Source organism: Mustela lutreola, chromosome 15 (assembly GCF_030435805.1).
Source record: "Mustela lutreola isolate mMusLut2 chromosome 15, mMusLut2.pri, whole genome shotgun sequence".
Taxonomy (NCBI): domain Eukaryota; kingdom Metazoa; phylum Chordata; class Mammalia; order Carnivora; family Mustelidae; genus Mustela; species Mustela lutreola.
Genome location: NC_081304.1, coordinates 54,767,414 through 54,781,509, shown reverse-complemented (window position 1 = coordinate 54,781,509; position 14,096 = coordinate 54,767,414). Strand labels below are relative to the sequence as shown.

General features: G+C 47.0%; 1 protein-coding gene across 5 annotated transcripts in view; it reads left to right on the top strand.

Moving 5' to 3' along the window:
* MYOCD (myocardin) overlaps positions 1–14,096 on the top strand; it is a 99,887-nt gene that overhangs the window by 70,041 nt on the left and 15,750 nt on the right. For all 5 annotated transcript variants that reach the window (XM_059149042.1, XM_059149041.1, XM_059149044.1 and 2 more), the window contains 2 exons: positions 4,159–4,409; positions 6,277–6,430. In XM_059149042.1, the coding sequence (XP_059005025.1) occupies positions 4,159–4,409; positions 6,277–6,430 (405 nt within the window). The remainder of the gene's footprint in view (positions 1–4,158; positions 4,410–6,276; positions 6,431–14,096) is intronic.

Genomic DNA, 14,096 nt, shown 5'->3' with positions numbered 1-14,096 from the left:
TTGTTTTGTTTTGTTCAGAGTTGAGGGGAGGAGCAGTGGGGGAGGGGGAGAGAGAATCTCAAACAGATACCCCACTGAGCACAGAGCCCCCATGAGATGATGACCTGAGCCAAAATCAAGAGTCAGGTGCTTAATGACAGAGCCACCCAGGTGCCCCTCTCCCAAATGATTTCTCATCAGTCTGGGGCAAATTATCTCAGCTCCAGGGTCACCCCTTAATGCCAGCTGAGAAGTCTCTCATGAAAACTTTTCCAAAAGATCGTAAGATTCAGTGTTAAAGTAAGAGTCTCAGAATCCCTTCCACTACACTCATATACACAGAAGTGGATGGCAGGACTTTCAGTTTCCTGTAAACGTCCCTGAATCTTGCCTCAAACTCACTCCCTAAGTGGTTTAAACCTCATTTGCAATTCACTCAGGCTGGCAGCTTTGACATTACCTGTCGGTGAACTTTGCTCACCGCCGGTGGAGGAAGGAGATGGCTCACGTAATTTCTACTGTGGGGTCCAAGGAGACATTTTGTTACTGTTTCCAATGTGTTTAAATTTTGTCTAAGTCAAGTGAGTACCTCCTGCAACCTCACTGCATGATAATCACCCAGAGGAAGGACAGGTCAGTTTCAACAAAGAGCAGGATTGACACGTTTAACTGATCTCACGGGAATGGTCATTTCCATGAGAGCCAGTCTCCCTGCTGACGTGTCGTTGTCTATGAATCCACGGTTGTTTGCTATTCATCATCTCTAAAGTAAGCGAGGGCTTCTCAAAGAAGGAAGCAGCCCAGCTCGGGGGAAACATCCCTTCCCTATTGACTACTGAGAGAATGCACAAGAATATCCCAAAACTGTAAAATCCTACGTAAGGGAAAGGTGTTCACAGGTTCACAGTTTTAGGCTCCTAGAAGGTATATATCGAAGCTGAGTAAAACATGATTCCTGGGGCACCTGGGTGGCTCAGTAGGTTGAGTGTCTGCCGTTGGCTCAGGTCGTGATTGTGGGGTCCTGGGATCAAGCCCCACATCCATCGAGCTCCCTTCTCAAAGGAGAGCCTGCTTCTCCTTTTCCTTCTGCCCTTCCCCCCTCACTTGTGCTCTCTCTCAAAATAAATAAAATCTTAACACACACACACACACACACACACCATGATTCTTGCACTCAAGAAGCCTAGAGTCTGAGTGTCACAGCCACCACTAACCCATACAGTGCTGTAGAAACTAAGAAAAAATGGGCCACAAAGGAACTGAATAGACATTTCACTAAAGATAAATAAATTGCCAATAAGTACACGAAAAGGTGCTCTGTGTCATTAGTCACCAGAGAAACAAAATTCAAACTCACAACAAAATACCACTTCACACCCGCTGGGATGGCTATCCTGGAAAATTCCAAGTATCGGTGAGAATGTGGAGAGATTGGAGCTGTCACACATGGAGCGCCCACTACAGAAAACAGCATGGTGTTTTCAAAAAACTTAAACCCAGAATTACCATAGGACCCGGAATTTCCTCTGCTTAGGTATATGCTCCACAGAACTGAAAAACAGGTGTTCTAACGAGATCTTGGAAGTGAATATTCACGGCAGCACTAGCCACAGTAGTTAGAAGTTGGGACAAACCCAGGTGTCCATCAGCGGAAGGATGGGTCCGTGTGTGGCCTGCCTGCACAATGGGGTGTCCCTCACTCATAAAGAGGAATGAAGTCCTGCTGCAGAAATGAGCCTGAAAACATGATGCTGAAAGAAAGAAGCCAGACATGAAGGGCCTCATCATGTAGGATTCCATTTCTATCAACCACTTTGAACCAGCAAGTCCACAGACATGGAGAACAGAGGAGCAGTGTCTGGGGACCCCAAGAAGGAGAATGAGGACAGGCTGCTTCCTGGGGGATGGGGTATCCTTTTGGGGTGTGAAGAGGTTCTGGAACTACATAGTGATGAAGCTTGCCCAATGTCGTGCATTTATACTTTAAAATAGTTACTGGGTTTTTTTGTTGTTTTTTTTTTCCTGTTACTTGTGTTTTACCACAATAGAGAATGAGAGTCCCCTTTCTGGGGGGAGGGACGGAGCACCGCCTCCATCAGGGCCAGTAGCGCAGGAAGCAGAAGAGGGGCTGGACTTCAGTCTCCCCCAGCCCCTGAGCAAGGCTTGCTGCGGTGCGACCATTATCAGACATCCCCAAAACGCTGTATGAGACTGCCCGTGAGAGACCTTACTGTGAATTGGGAAGGGCTTCTTGGGGAAGCTGGGGTGTGAGCCGGACTCAGAGGAGAATCCCGAGTCAGGTAGCAGGTGCAGGAGGGAACTGCAGGCAGCAGGAAATCACAAGGAAAAGAGGTGGGAGGGGTAAGCTCTTGGGTGGGAGGGGTCAGGCGGTTGGGCGAACGGTCTTCTATGACAGAGGGGGTTTGGGACTTTGTCTTTGCGGGGCAGGCAAACAGATTGTAGGCTTCTGCCCTGTGGGGCAGGCCCAGGGCACGAGCAGCTTTGAGTCAGAATGCCTTCTTGCAAAAAAAAAGTCACAGACCTTTAGCCACAGACCACACCATGCCCTCTTGCACTACACTAACCTACTTTACGCATCTGTGCCTGGATTTGAAACCACTGCATCTTGTATTCATCTCTGCTTTAGAGAAATGAATGTGCTCCCCTCCCTTTGGCCATGCAGTTCTAGGCAGAAAATAGAAAAAAGAGAGAGAGAGAGAGAGAAACATCAGACTAACTTACCACCTTGTAGATTCTGGTTTCAAAAAGAGTATAGACTGATACAGGTCCATGGAATCAGGATTCCCATGGGTTCTGTAGGCTTTGCCTTCTGCTCTCCAAAGAAAGCGGTCCAGCTGGAGTAACTTCTGGAATGCTCAGCGTCCCTGTAGGAAGGCAACATGGAGAGAGAGCTCCTATCCCTAACTGGCCTGCAGCTCCCCAGACAAGGAGGCAAGTCCTAGGGTGAGATGGGAAAAGACGCTGAGCTCGAACAAAGCAGGGCGGGGCTGATGGCAGGAGCCCCGTGGAGATTCCCCGGGAGCCCAGAAGACTGATTAATTAGCCAGAATGCTAATCGATGGAGGAGGGGGAGAAATTGAACCACCAAGCATGTGGAGATTCTTGTGCTCTGTATTTAATACTTACCGCGAAGAAGCCTCCTTGAGAAAACACAGAACAGGCTTCGGGGGTAGGACACGCTGAGTCAGAGAAATGGAAGTTGTAGACCGATTTGGACAGGTCACTTTTCAGAAGTGTGTTTTGTGGTTAAAAAGGGGAAGCTGCCCCGTGGGAACCTGTCTGCCAGGTGTTCTGGAGCTCCCTCTCGTGGACGACGCTGGTATCACGGCTCCCGCTGCGCCTTGCCCCAAATTCTCAAGCTGCTTGTCAGACATCCATCAGGCTTCCCTAAAGTCAGGGCTGGAAAACTAAGATTTTTTTTCAGCTGATGACAGTCATGGTCTACTGTCTCCTAAAATAGGGAGGCCTTTTTAGGTTACAGGTATAGGTGTAATCCTTTGAGACCTGTCCTTATGTCTCTAGTATCTTTCTAGAAGGATCCCCGGGGGCAGCAGGGCGGGGGGTTGGGGGGACACTCACCTTTCTCAGGGTAAGTCAAGTATCATGATCTCAGAGGCTGTCAGTTCCTGGGGTTACATCCATATGTGACGTGGTGGTGGAAGGGGGAGGCTATCTTACTTTTCCGCCCAGATCTGCAAAAATCCGCATCAAAGACAAGCTTAATTTCATCCAAGGAGATGTCCTTCATAAAGCCAATTTACTGAGTGTCTCACTAAAGGTGATTTCGTGTATACGGAGGGAGGAACTCCCTCACAACTCCATCTCAGGATCAGATCGTGTCCGTCTGTCGGTTTTAGCCGAGGAACGTCTCCTAGCCGAGACCCAGGCTTCCGTCTTACTCTGCCCTGGGAGGAAGATGCTCCTGGAGCCCCTTCTGAGAGTCATATTCCCCCCTCCCCACTCTAGAGTGAGGCACCTGCAGTAGGTGAGCCTCAGTCCCCAAGATCTCACTGCGCTTTGTGCCTTTGCTCTGTTGTATCTCCGGGACTCGACGAAGCCCGTTACAGCAGAACCTCCTCGCGATCTAGCCATGACACCCAGCCGCCCCCACCCCCACCCCCACCTAAAGCACCTGCCATCTCTTCCCCCCTATTGCAGTCCAAGTCCTTGAGCGACAGTAAGAACCGCCACAAAAAGCCCAAGGACCCCAAGCCCAAGGTGAAGAAGCTCAAATACCACCAGTACATCCCGCCGGACCAGAAGGCAGAGAAGTCCCCGCCGCCCATGGACTCGGCCTACGCCCGGCTGCTCCAGCAACAGCAGCTCTTCCTGCAGCTCCAGATCCTGAGCCAGCAGCAGCAGCAGCAGCACCGGCTCGGCTACCCGGGGATTCACCAAGCTCAGCTCAAGTGAGTCGGGAGGGCCCAGGGCAGCGGGGGCGAGCAGAGGCCGGCTGGGGAGGGCTGCTCCGTGTCCCAGGCACGCGGGGCCGGCACCTGGGACCCCAGCAAGTCCCCGATGGTGCCCCGTCCTCATCTGGTAGGTTTGGAATAGGGCTCTATGTAGGAACCATGCCCACCTTTTCAGGAGCAGAAGGCCGGGGGGAAGCAAGGAAATCAAAGCCCTGTGAGGAGGTATCACTGGGAAAAGAGAAAGGATTAGCGCTGTCAGACTGAATCATGGACGAGAGGAGAAACCGTGTCAGGGTGGTTCTGTTTCTTGGATTTGCCTGGCCCATATGCTTTAGAAAGCAACAGACCTGAGTGACTGAGTGACAGCCAGCCCCAAAGATTGAGTCTGGGGGTCCCAAGACGGCACTCCCATGGCAGTCACCTTTCAAATGGCCATTCCCTTCAACTCTAAATTTGGGGCGGGGGTTCCTGCACCTGTGTCTGCTCAGCCTCAGGTTGTGTGGGCACTGATGCTGAGAGCTGAATACAACCATGCTTTATGGGGTACTCCTGCCCTGCAGGACACTCTCCCCTATGCCAGAGTCTCTACCGCTCCCTCCTGTCTCCCTGGGACTCATCTGGAGTGTCACTTGCCCCTTGGCACTGAGCCTGCCCAGTTTGTGTCTTCAACCTGCCTCTCCTGCTGATTGATTTCTTGCCTGATCCTTGCAGGCCATTAGCACGTGACCTGATCTAAATGCAAGTTACCCGGGATGCCTGGGTGGCTCAGTGGGTTAAAACCTCTGCCTTCAGCTCAGGTCATGATCCCAGGGTCCTGGGATGGAGCCCTGCATCGGGCTCTCTGCTCAGCAGGGAGCCTGCTTCCCCCTCTCTCTCTCTGCCTTCCTCTCTGCCTACTTGTGATCTCTGTCTGTCAAATAAATAAATAAGCTCTTTAAAATAAAATAAAATAAAATAAAATAAAATAAAGTAAAAAATAAATGCAAGTTACCCACTAAAAGTTCTGGCCACCCAATTCCAGTGTTGGTCGGGGGGAGGCAGCTTTCCCCACATCACCAGCCAGGCGCCCTGCAATTCCACTCAATTCTGGTACCATCTGCCTGGACAGAGAGCATCAGATCCCACAGGTGAGGGGCTCAGTCCCACAAAACTACCCCCACCTTCCCCCACTTCAGATCCCCATCGCAAGCCTAGACGTTGTGACCTGGGCTTCTGGTGGCCTGGGCTATATAGGTCAGAGGTTTCCACGATTTCCTCCCCGGGTTCCGTGAATTCGCTAGAGCAGCTCCCAGAACTCAGAGAAACACTTGACTTACTAGACCACCGGTTTATTATAAAAGAATGTTACCCGGGAACATCCAGATTTAAGAGACGCGCAGGGCAAGGGACAGGGAAAGGACGAGACGCTTCCCTGCTCCCGCCACCCCAAGTGTGACACTCTCGTCGTGCTCCCTGGGTTCACCAACTGGAAACCCCGAACTCCGTTCTTTGAGGTGTTAGCAGGGCTGCCTGATTGATTAAACCATTGGTCATTGGTGAACAACCCAACTTCCAGCCCGGCTCCTCTCCCGAGGGGTCAGGGGGTAGGACTGGAAGTTTCCAGCTCAAATCACAGGGCTGGTCCTCAGGCATCCGGCCCCCATCCTTAGGTGACCTTGGGGCTTTCACGAAGTCACCTCGCCTGCATGACAGACGACACCCCCGTGGCTCCCGTCACTTAGGAGACTCCGAGGACTTTAGGAACTCTGTGCCAGAAGGAAGGACAATGACCAAATGTGTCATTTCTTATTGTAAATCATGGCGTTACACCCCCATATATCTATTTGGCTGTATTTTAAGTGCCTCTTTTCTGTTTGTTTTTCAGGGAGCCAAATGAACAGATGGTCAGAAATCCAAACTCTACTTCAACACCACTGAGCAATACCCCTTTGTCTCCTGTCAAAAACAGCTTTTCTGGACAAACTGGCGTCTCTTCTCTCAAACCTGGCCCGCTGCCATCAAACCTAGATGATCTGAAGGTATAGGATATGGTGTGGTTTCCTCCCTCCCCGTCTCCCTCCACCCCTTCTTTCCTATCTTTCAACAAATATATCGGTAGATTTTTTTCAAGATTTTATTTGTAAGTCATCTCTACACCCAACGTGGGACTCGAACTCACAACCCCAAGATTAAGAGTCACCTGTTCTACTAACGGACCCAGCCAGGCGCCCCAACAAATGCATCAGTAGCTTTTTAACATTTCCCCCAACTGATTTCTTGAATCAGACATTGGGAGGGAGAAGCTATGGGGGAGACTCAAGTAGATGACAAAATTTTAACTGCTGTGGTTGAGAACCCCTGCCCCGACTCACAAAGCAGAAGACCCCGGGCTTCCGAAAACTCAGCTCTTTCCCTGGCTATGCAGCCTCGGGTTAGTTTCTTAATTTCTCTGCCTCCTGGATCGCTCATTTGCATACAGGGGTTCTTGTGAGAACCCGATGGAATCGTATATACATGGCAGAACTTAGCGCACACAGCAGCGGTAAGATTGATGTGGGCTTCCAGAATGTTCTAAGCCAGCAGTCAGCTCCATGATGAACGTCAGCCAGTCTCTGGTGAAATGGGAAAAGCAAGAACCATGTAAAAGGCTTTTCATAAACCTGAGTGTGTTCAGCATACCGCGGCAGATCTTTATTCAAAGTATTTATTTCCTCCCGATGTTCCGCAACTAAAGAAAGATCCTGTTTGGTAATGATGACAGCAGTGGGCGGAAGTTGAATGTGGCTGGTAGACTTTTGTTTCTTTGTGTTAAGTAGGGGTATTGTTAAAGAAGGATGTGAGTCTTGGGGAACAAGATGACATGTTGGTAACCCAGTGTCGGCTGCATAATTTGAAATAACGTGCGGTTCTGTGAAATCCCCGAGTCTGAGAACGTCGGCCCTGAAATGTGACAGAGACGCGTTCAGTGCTGGGTGTGGGGGAGCAGTTTCCTCTGGATCACAGACCTCAGGCATGTCCCTTCACTGGGATGGACCCTGGGCTCTGAGCTGAACCTAACGCCTTCCAGAACAGCGCTCACAACCCACGTGTTTATCCTTCCAGTACTTACAAAAGAACTGAAGGCAATTGCGGTGCCTTCGTCTCCTCTAACGTGTGAGCACGCCTGCTCCGCTCGATGCTTCATTCCGTTGTCTGTGATCCCACCTGTACACCTGCTTTCCACCCACCTGTTACTCTCTCCTCCCCCGAAGGACCTTATCGCTTGTCCCCCAAAAGCCAATTTCCTATAGTTCCCCAGGGTCTTCACGGGGCCAGGCTTTCTCAGTCCTTATTTGTCACCTTCCGTTCCCATTCTCAGCCTTTAGCCATTATCTGCCTTGGGGGAAAGGTGGCGGTGGGGATTATTTCATATGAAAGAAAATTAGGGACGCCTGGGTGGCTCAGTTGGTTAAGCAGCTGCCTTCGGCTCAGGTCATGATCCCAGCGTCCTGGGATCGAGTCCCACATCGGGCTACTTGCTCCGCAGGGAGCCTGCTTCTCCCTCTGACTCTGCCTTCCACTCTGTCTGCCTGTGCTCGCTCTCACTCTCTCTCTCTCTTACAAATAAATAAATAAAAATCTAAAAAAAAAAAAAAAAAAAGAAAAGAAAATTAATTCTATGGCTACCAGTGGCTGACACCCACCCATGAAATGGATCTTGGGTTGTGATATCGCGTTCCTCTGTCCCTTCCGCTTGGAATCACAATGCTTGGGTTTCATTGAGCTTGTCCCAACGTAGCCTCCGGAAGGCTGGATAAGGCGGCCAAGCTTCTGGGAATGCCCTCCAGAACAGCGGGCCACCCACCCTCCACTCCGCAGGTCCTAAATCCATGACGGTATAAAATCAGCTGCTCTCACCCAGACAACAATATGCTAAACGAAGTAAGCCAGACACAAAGGGACAACTATTGTATGAATCTAATTACACAAGGGACCTAGAGACGTTCAAAGAGACAGAAAGTCGAAGGGTGGCTGCCAGGGACTGAGGGGAGGAGGAACGGAGAGTTAGTGTGTCACGGGTACCTGGGTTCTGCATGCAATGAGGAAAATGCTTCGGAGACAGACAGCCATGATATTTGCACAACAGTGTGAATTTACTAATTCCACTGAACTGTATCCTTAAAAGTGATTAAAGGATGTTTCATGCTGTACGTCTTTAACCACAGTTAATAAAAACATTTTTTTTAAGATTTTATTTATTTATTTGACGGAGAGAAACACAGAGAGAGAGGGAACACAAGCAAGGGGAGGGGGAGAGAGAGAAGCAGGCTTCCCGCCAAGCAGGAAGCCCAATGCGGGGCTCGATCCCAGAACCCTGGGATCATGACCTGAGCTGAAGGCAGACGCTTAACAACTGAGCCACCCAGGCTCCCTGCAAAAAGATTTTTTGGATGCTTCTGGGTGGTTCAGTTGGTGAAGCATCTGATTCATCATTTCAGCTCAGGTCTTAATCTCGGGGTTGTGAGTTCAAGCCCCACATTGGAAAAAAAATTTTTTTGTTTTGTTTTTGTTTTTAAAAAGTTGTCTACCTTACGATGGGAGCTCGGGGTCAGGTAGATCGGAAGTTGCCTTGATCTCAGACAACATCGTCCAGAGGTGATGTGCCATCTAGCAGAGTGGCCGAAGGTGGTTTCCTTGATGGGCACATGGTCAGAATGATGGGCTGGTTGGAGTCAAAATAGATCAGCGTCGGTACTAGGAAACGATGGGGTTAGCAGCTGCCAGTTTTTGAGTTGTGAACCATCAGTCGACCATGCTGTGTAGATTTGCTTCCATTTTTCACGCTGCAAGACAGGTTTCATATGTGAACCTAAAAATCAGGACCTCCAAGAGGCTAAATAAATAAGGCATAACTCATGATCATCCTAGATAATTTTTGAGCTCAAAAATGGTATGCTGTATAGAACAAAGACACTGGGTTGATGGGTTTGTTTGTTTAAGATTTTATTTATTTGAGAGAGAGAGCATGAGTTGGGAGGAGGAGCAGAGGGGGAAGCAGACTCCCCGAGGAGCAGGGAGCCCGAGGCGGGACTCGATCCCAGGACCCTGAGATCACGACCTGAGCCGAGGTCACACACCTAACCGACTGAGCCACCCAGGTGCCCCTAGAAGAAAGATACTGTTGATAAACCTAAAGCTGGCCCCAATAGCACAGGGGAGAAAAGTGGGAGAAATAGGTTAGTTCTATCAGGACTCAGGCTAACACGCAAAAAAGATTCTTTGCATTTTCTCCCCCACCTGGAGACGCCGTGCCGGTTTCGTCTGGTCATTTGACAACCTTGCCTGGTGTGTCCAGAGCCCACAAGTCAATCCAGAATGCTGACCACTAAAAACAGACTTACATCTCCTTGTGTAGAAGCCAAAGAACCTTTACAGCATAAATAAGTTTGGTAAACTCATAGGATTTAGTTTCAGTTTCTCGGGTAACACTGATTTGTGTATTTTAAGTTAAAGTGGGAAGTCTGCAGTTAAATTCAGGAGACAGACGACGTTTATCCTGACAGCCTCACTTCCCTGCGTGGGCTGCACACTGTCCAGTGTGGATGGTGGTCAGTCACGAGTTCACGGTTCATGCCACAGGCACACGGCGCACTGAGATCATGCGCTAAGTGAATAAATGTCGTGCTTACCCTCCCCCGCAAAAAAGAGACTAAATGCTGTGCAAGTGAACCAGCCTATAGATGAGAAAACTGGGGGTTGGCCTTAAGGGAGTGCTTTTTGTTTGTTTTTTCTTATTTTGTTTTATTTTATTTTAAATTGCAGTCTAGTGAACATGCCGTGTTATATTAGGTTCGGGTTTACAGTATGGTGATTTGAACAGTTCGGTACAACACCCAGAGCTCATCACAAGTGCCCTCCTTGATCCCTATCACTTATGTCCCCCGTCCCCCCTCCCCTCTGGCGACCATTAGTTTGTTCTCTATAATTAAGAGTCTGTTCTTGGTTTCTCTCTCTTTCTCTTTTTCCTTTGCTCATTTTGTTTGTTTCTTAATTCCCCAGAGGAGTGAAATCACATGGTCTTTGTCTTTCTCCGACTGACTTCACTTAGCATAATTCTCTCTAGCTCCATCCATGTTGTTGCAAAAATGGGAAGATTTCATTCTTTTTTTACGGCTGAGTAATATTCCATTGTAATTCGGCCATTGTAAATAATGCTGCAGTAAACACAGGGGTGCCTCTATGCCTTTGAAGTCCTGTTTTTATAATTTTTTTAAGTAACTATCCAGTGTTGTGATTACTGGATTGGAGAGAAGTTCTATTTTCAACTGAGTGATCGCAAAGGTTTCGCTACTGTCACTTGAAATGAGGATGGAAAAGGGGAGGGACAGAGAAACCTTCATTGGACTTGACCTCCAGGTGTACGGGGAGAGGTGTCACCAGGGATTGTGACACCAGGGGCAGACATTGGGAGGGTAGAATGGGGAGCTGATCTGAAGGGATGGTGGCAGATGCATTCCGTTTGGGGAAACCGAGTCACAGGTACCACCAGGACGACCAAGGGGGAACGTCTAGCTAGTGTCCGTGCAGTTTCCAATCTAGTTCAGCTCAACTGTGTTGTCAGCCTAGGCACAGAAATTTTGGAATTGTTTGCCTAGTGGGGCAGGTTGAAGCCACAAGGCAGAACGAGACAGAAGGAGAGCAGTTGGAAAGAGTGGGAAGGGAAGAAGGAGAGAAATAAAGGAAGTGGGTGGTTAACCATACTTTATAGAAAAGGAAGACACAGGAGGAACTCATGAAGGTGACCCTTAAAACAGGTCATCAGAAAGACAAGGTATCAAAAGTAGATATTCTCCCAAAAGGCTCATGTTTTGCTGACTAGGAGTAAAAGGAGAAAAGCACTGAGAAGAGTTTGGTTTTTCATTAAAAAGTTATACGTAGGGGAGGGGGGGCACTTATGGGGCGCAGTTTGTTAAGCATCTGTTAGTTTCAGCTTAGGTCGCGATCTCCGGGTGGTGAGATGGAGGCCTGTGTCTGGCCACGCACTCACCTGGAAGATTCTCTCTCTCCCTCTGCCCTAGTCCCTCACTCCAGCTCATTCTCTCTCTCTCTCTGTCTCTCCCCCAAATGAATAAACCTTTTTTTCCTTTAAGTTATAGATGGTAACATCACAGTATATGGTTTTTTCTCTTTGCTAATCCAGTATATGGATTTTTTTTCTCTTGTTTCTAAGAAACCGGAGAGCCAGAGAGCATGGGAGAGAGAAACAGAAAATAAAGGGAAATTTTAAAACTGGAAAAATATGATGGATATTAAGAAATAGTTGTTCGTGTGTTTCAGGTGTGATAATGGTCTTTTATCTTTTTTTTTTTTTTAATAAAAGGCACTTATCTTTTAGAGAAAGAAAATTGGAATATTTACAGATCACATTATATGATTTGCTTCAAAATAATTTAAGAAATATAGTGGAAGTGATTTGGGGCATAAATGACTCAAGATTGGACAGATGGATCATTGTTGAAGCTGGTGAATGGCTCCAAGGGGTTCATTCTACTTTTTTCATCAACTTTTGTGTATGATAGACATTTTCCATAATAAACAGTTGAAAGAGTGATTGGCGGTGAAAGCACCAGGGAGTGTAGGAAAGAGATGTATACAAACCTTTGTCCCCAGCAAGCCCACACAGCATCATACTCTGAAATGTAAGGTAAACCTAGTGCAAATATGAATTGCATTATTTAATGAGGTAGCTTAAAATATTCAGTGCCAGAGCAGATTCTAAAAATAAATGTAGAACTCATTAATTTTAAGTAATTCAAATTTAAAACAATAATGAGTTGCCGTTCTGTACTTTTTCAAACCAGCAAATCTTGGAGGGGGGAATAAAAAAGATAAGACGGTGCCAGAAAAATGAAGAGGGGGCTGATATATTTACCAGTTGCAGTGGTGTGACTTGTAACCCTTTTATATTGTAATACATTGTAATCCTCAAATACCTTTTAAATGATTATAAAGTGATTATTTACTGTCGAAAGAGAACAGTGTAGGGAGAAGTAAAGAGTATTTTAAAAGATAATTGACCCACAGATAGCATTGCAGATTATATTTCCCTATAAATTTAAAATACAGGTGGACAATTATTGTTGAAAAAAATTTAAAAATTATTGCTCTAGGATAATCCTGTGAACATGAATTTCTGGCATGCTTTTTTGTTTAATATATCATAAGCATTTTTCATAATTTGCAATATTCAATGAAATTTTTATTTTTTTAAGCTTTTCTTTATTCATTTATTTACTTATTTGTCAGAGAGAGACTGAGCACAAGCAGGGGGAGCGGCAGGCAGAGGGAGAAGCAGGCTCCCCGCTGAGCAGGGAGCCCGATGGGGGACTCCATCCCAGGACCCCAGTATCATGACCTGAGCTGAAGGCAGACACTTAAAACAACTGAACCACACAGGCATCCTGGAATTTTTATTTTTCATAGCATATCATTCTACCACCTAGTTAACAGTCCTCTGTCAGACACTTAACTTGGTTTCCAATTTTGCTATTAAAAATATAATTTGTGGGGCGCCTGGGTGGCTTAGTGGGTTAAACCTCTGCTTTCGGCTCAGGTCATGATCTCAGGGTCCTGGGATCGAGCCCCACATCAGGCTCTCTGCTCGGTAGGGAGCCTGCTTCCTCCACTCTCTCTGCCTCTTTGCCTACTTGTGATCTCTCTCTGTCAAATAAATAAATAAAATCTTAAAATATATATATATATATATATATATATATATATATATATATAATTTGTACATAAATTTGTTTTAATGTATCCGATTACTGCTCCAGGCTAAATTCCTGGGAGTAGAATTCCTGAACCAAAACATATTAACTTTTTTAAAGTTCTTGCCAGGGGCACCTGGATGGCTCAGTCAGTAGAGCGTCTGACTCTTGACCTCAGATATTGATCTCAGGATCATGAGTTCGACCCCTGTATTGAACACAGAGCCTACTTTTAAAAAAGGAAGAAGAAGAAAAAAAAAAAAAAACTAAAGTTCTTGCCAAAGAATACATATTGTAAAAATTTCTGTCCTGAACGTCTATGCCGGTCTACTTGCCAGAAGCAGTGGGCTGAGGCATTTATCTGTCATGACTATACACACTGGATCACCCGGGGCTCTGGGTAAAATACAGGTTCTGATACAGTAGCTGTGGGGAGGGGGCCCGAGTGTCCACATTCCTAACATGCTCCCAGATGTCCTTGGAGCTGGTGGTCTAAGGACCACACTTGAAATAGCAAGGTATTAAGGAACTTTTTTTTTTTTTTTAAAGATCTTATTTATTTATTTGACAGAGAGACCACAAGTAGGTAGAGAGGCAGGCGGCGGGGGCCAGGGGGTGTGGTACCCAGGCTCCCTGCTGAGCAAAGAGCCCGATGCGGGGCTCGATCCCAGGACCCTGAGATCATGACCTGAGCCGAAAGCAGAGGTTTAACCCACTGAGCCACCCAGGCATCCCTTAAGGAACTTTCTTAAAAAACATTTTTATTGGCTTATTTTTGCTGCTACTTCCCTAACACAAAGTATTCTTAATTCCTTTGTCAATTTCATTAGTGCAAAAATATGTCCATGATTGTTTTATTTGGGTTACTAATGCTGGTACATGTCCATTATTGGCCATTTTTTATTTTTTTAATCTTTTTTAAAAAATTTTATTTATTTGACAGAGAGAGCGCGTACAA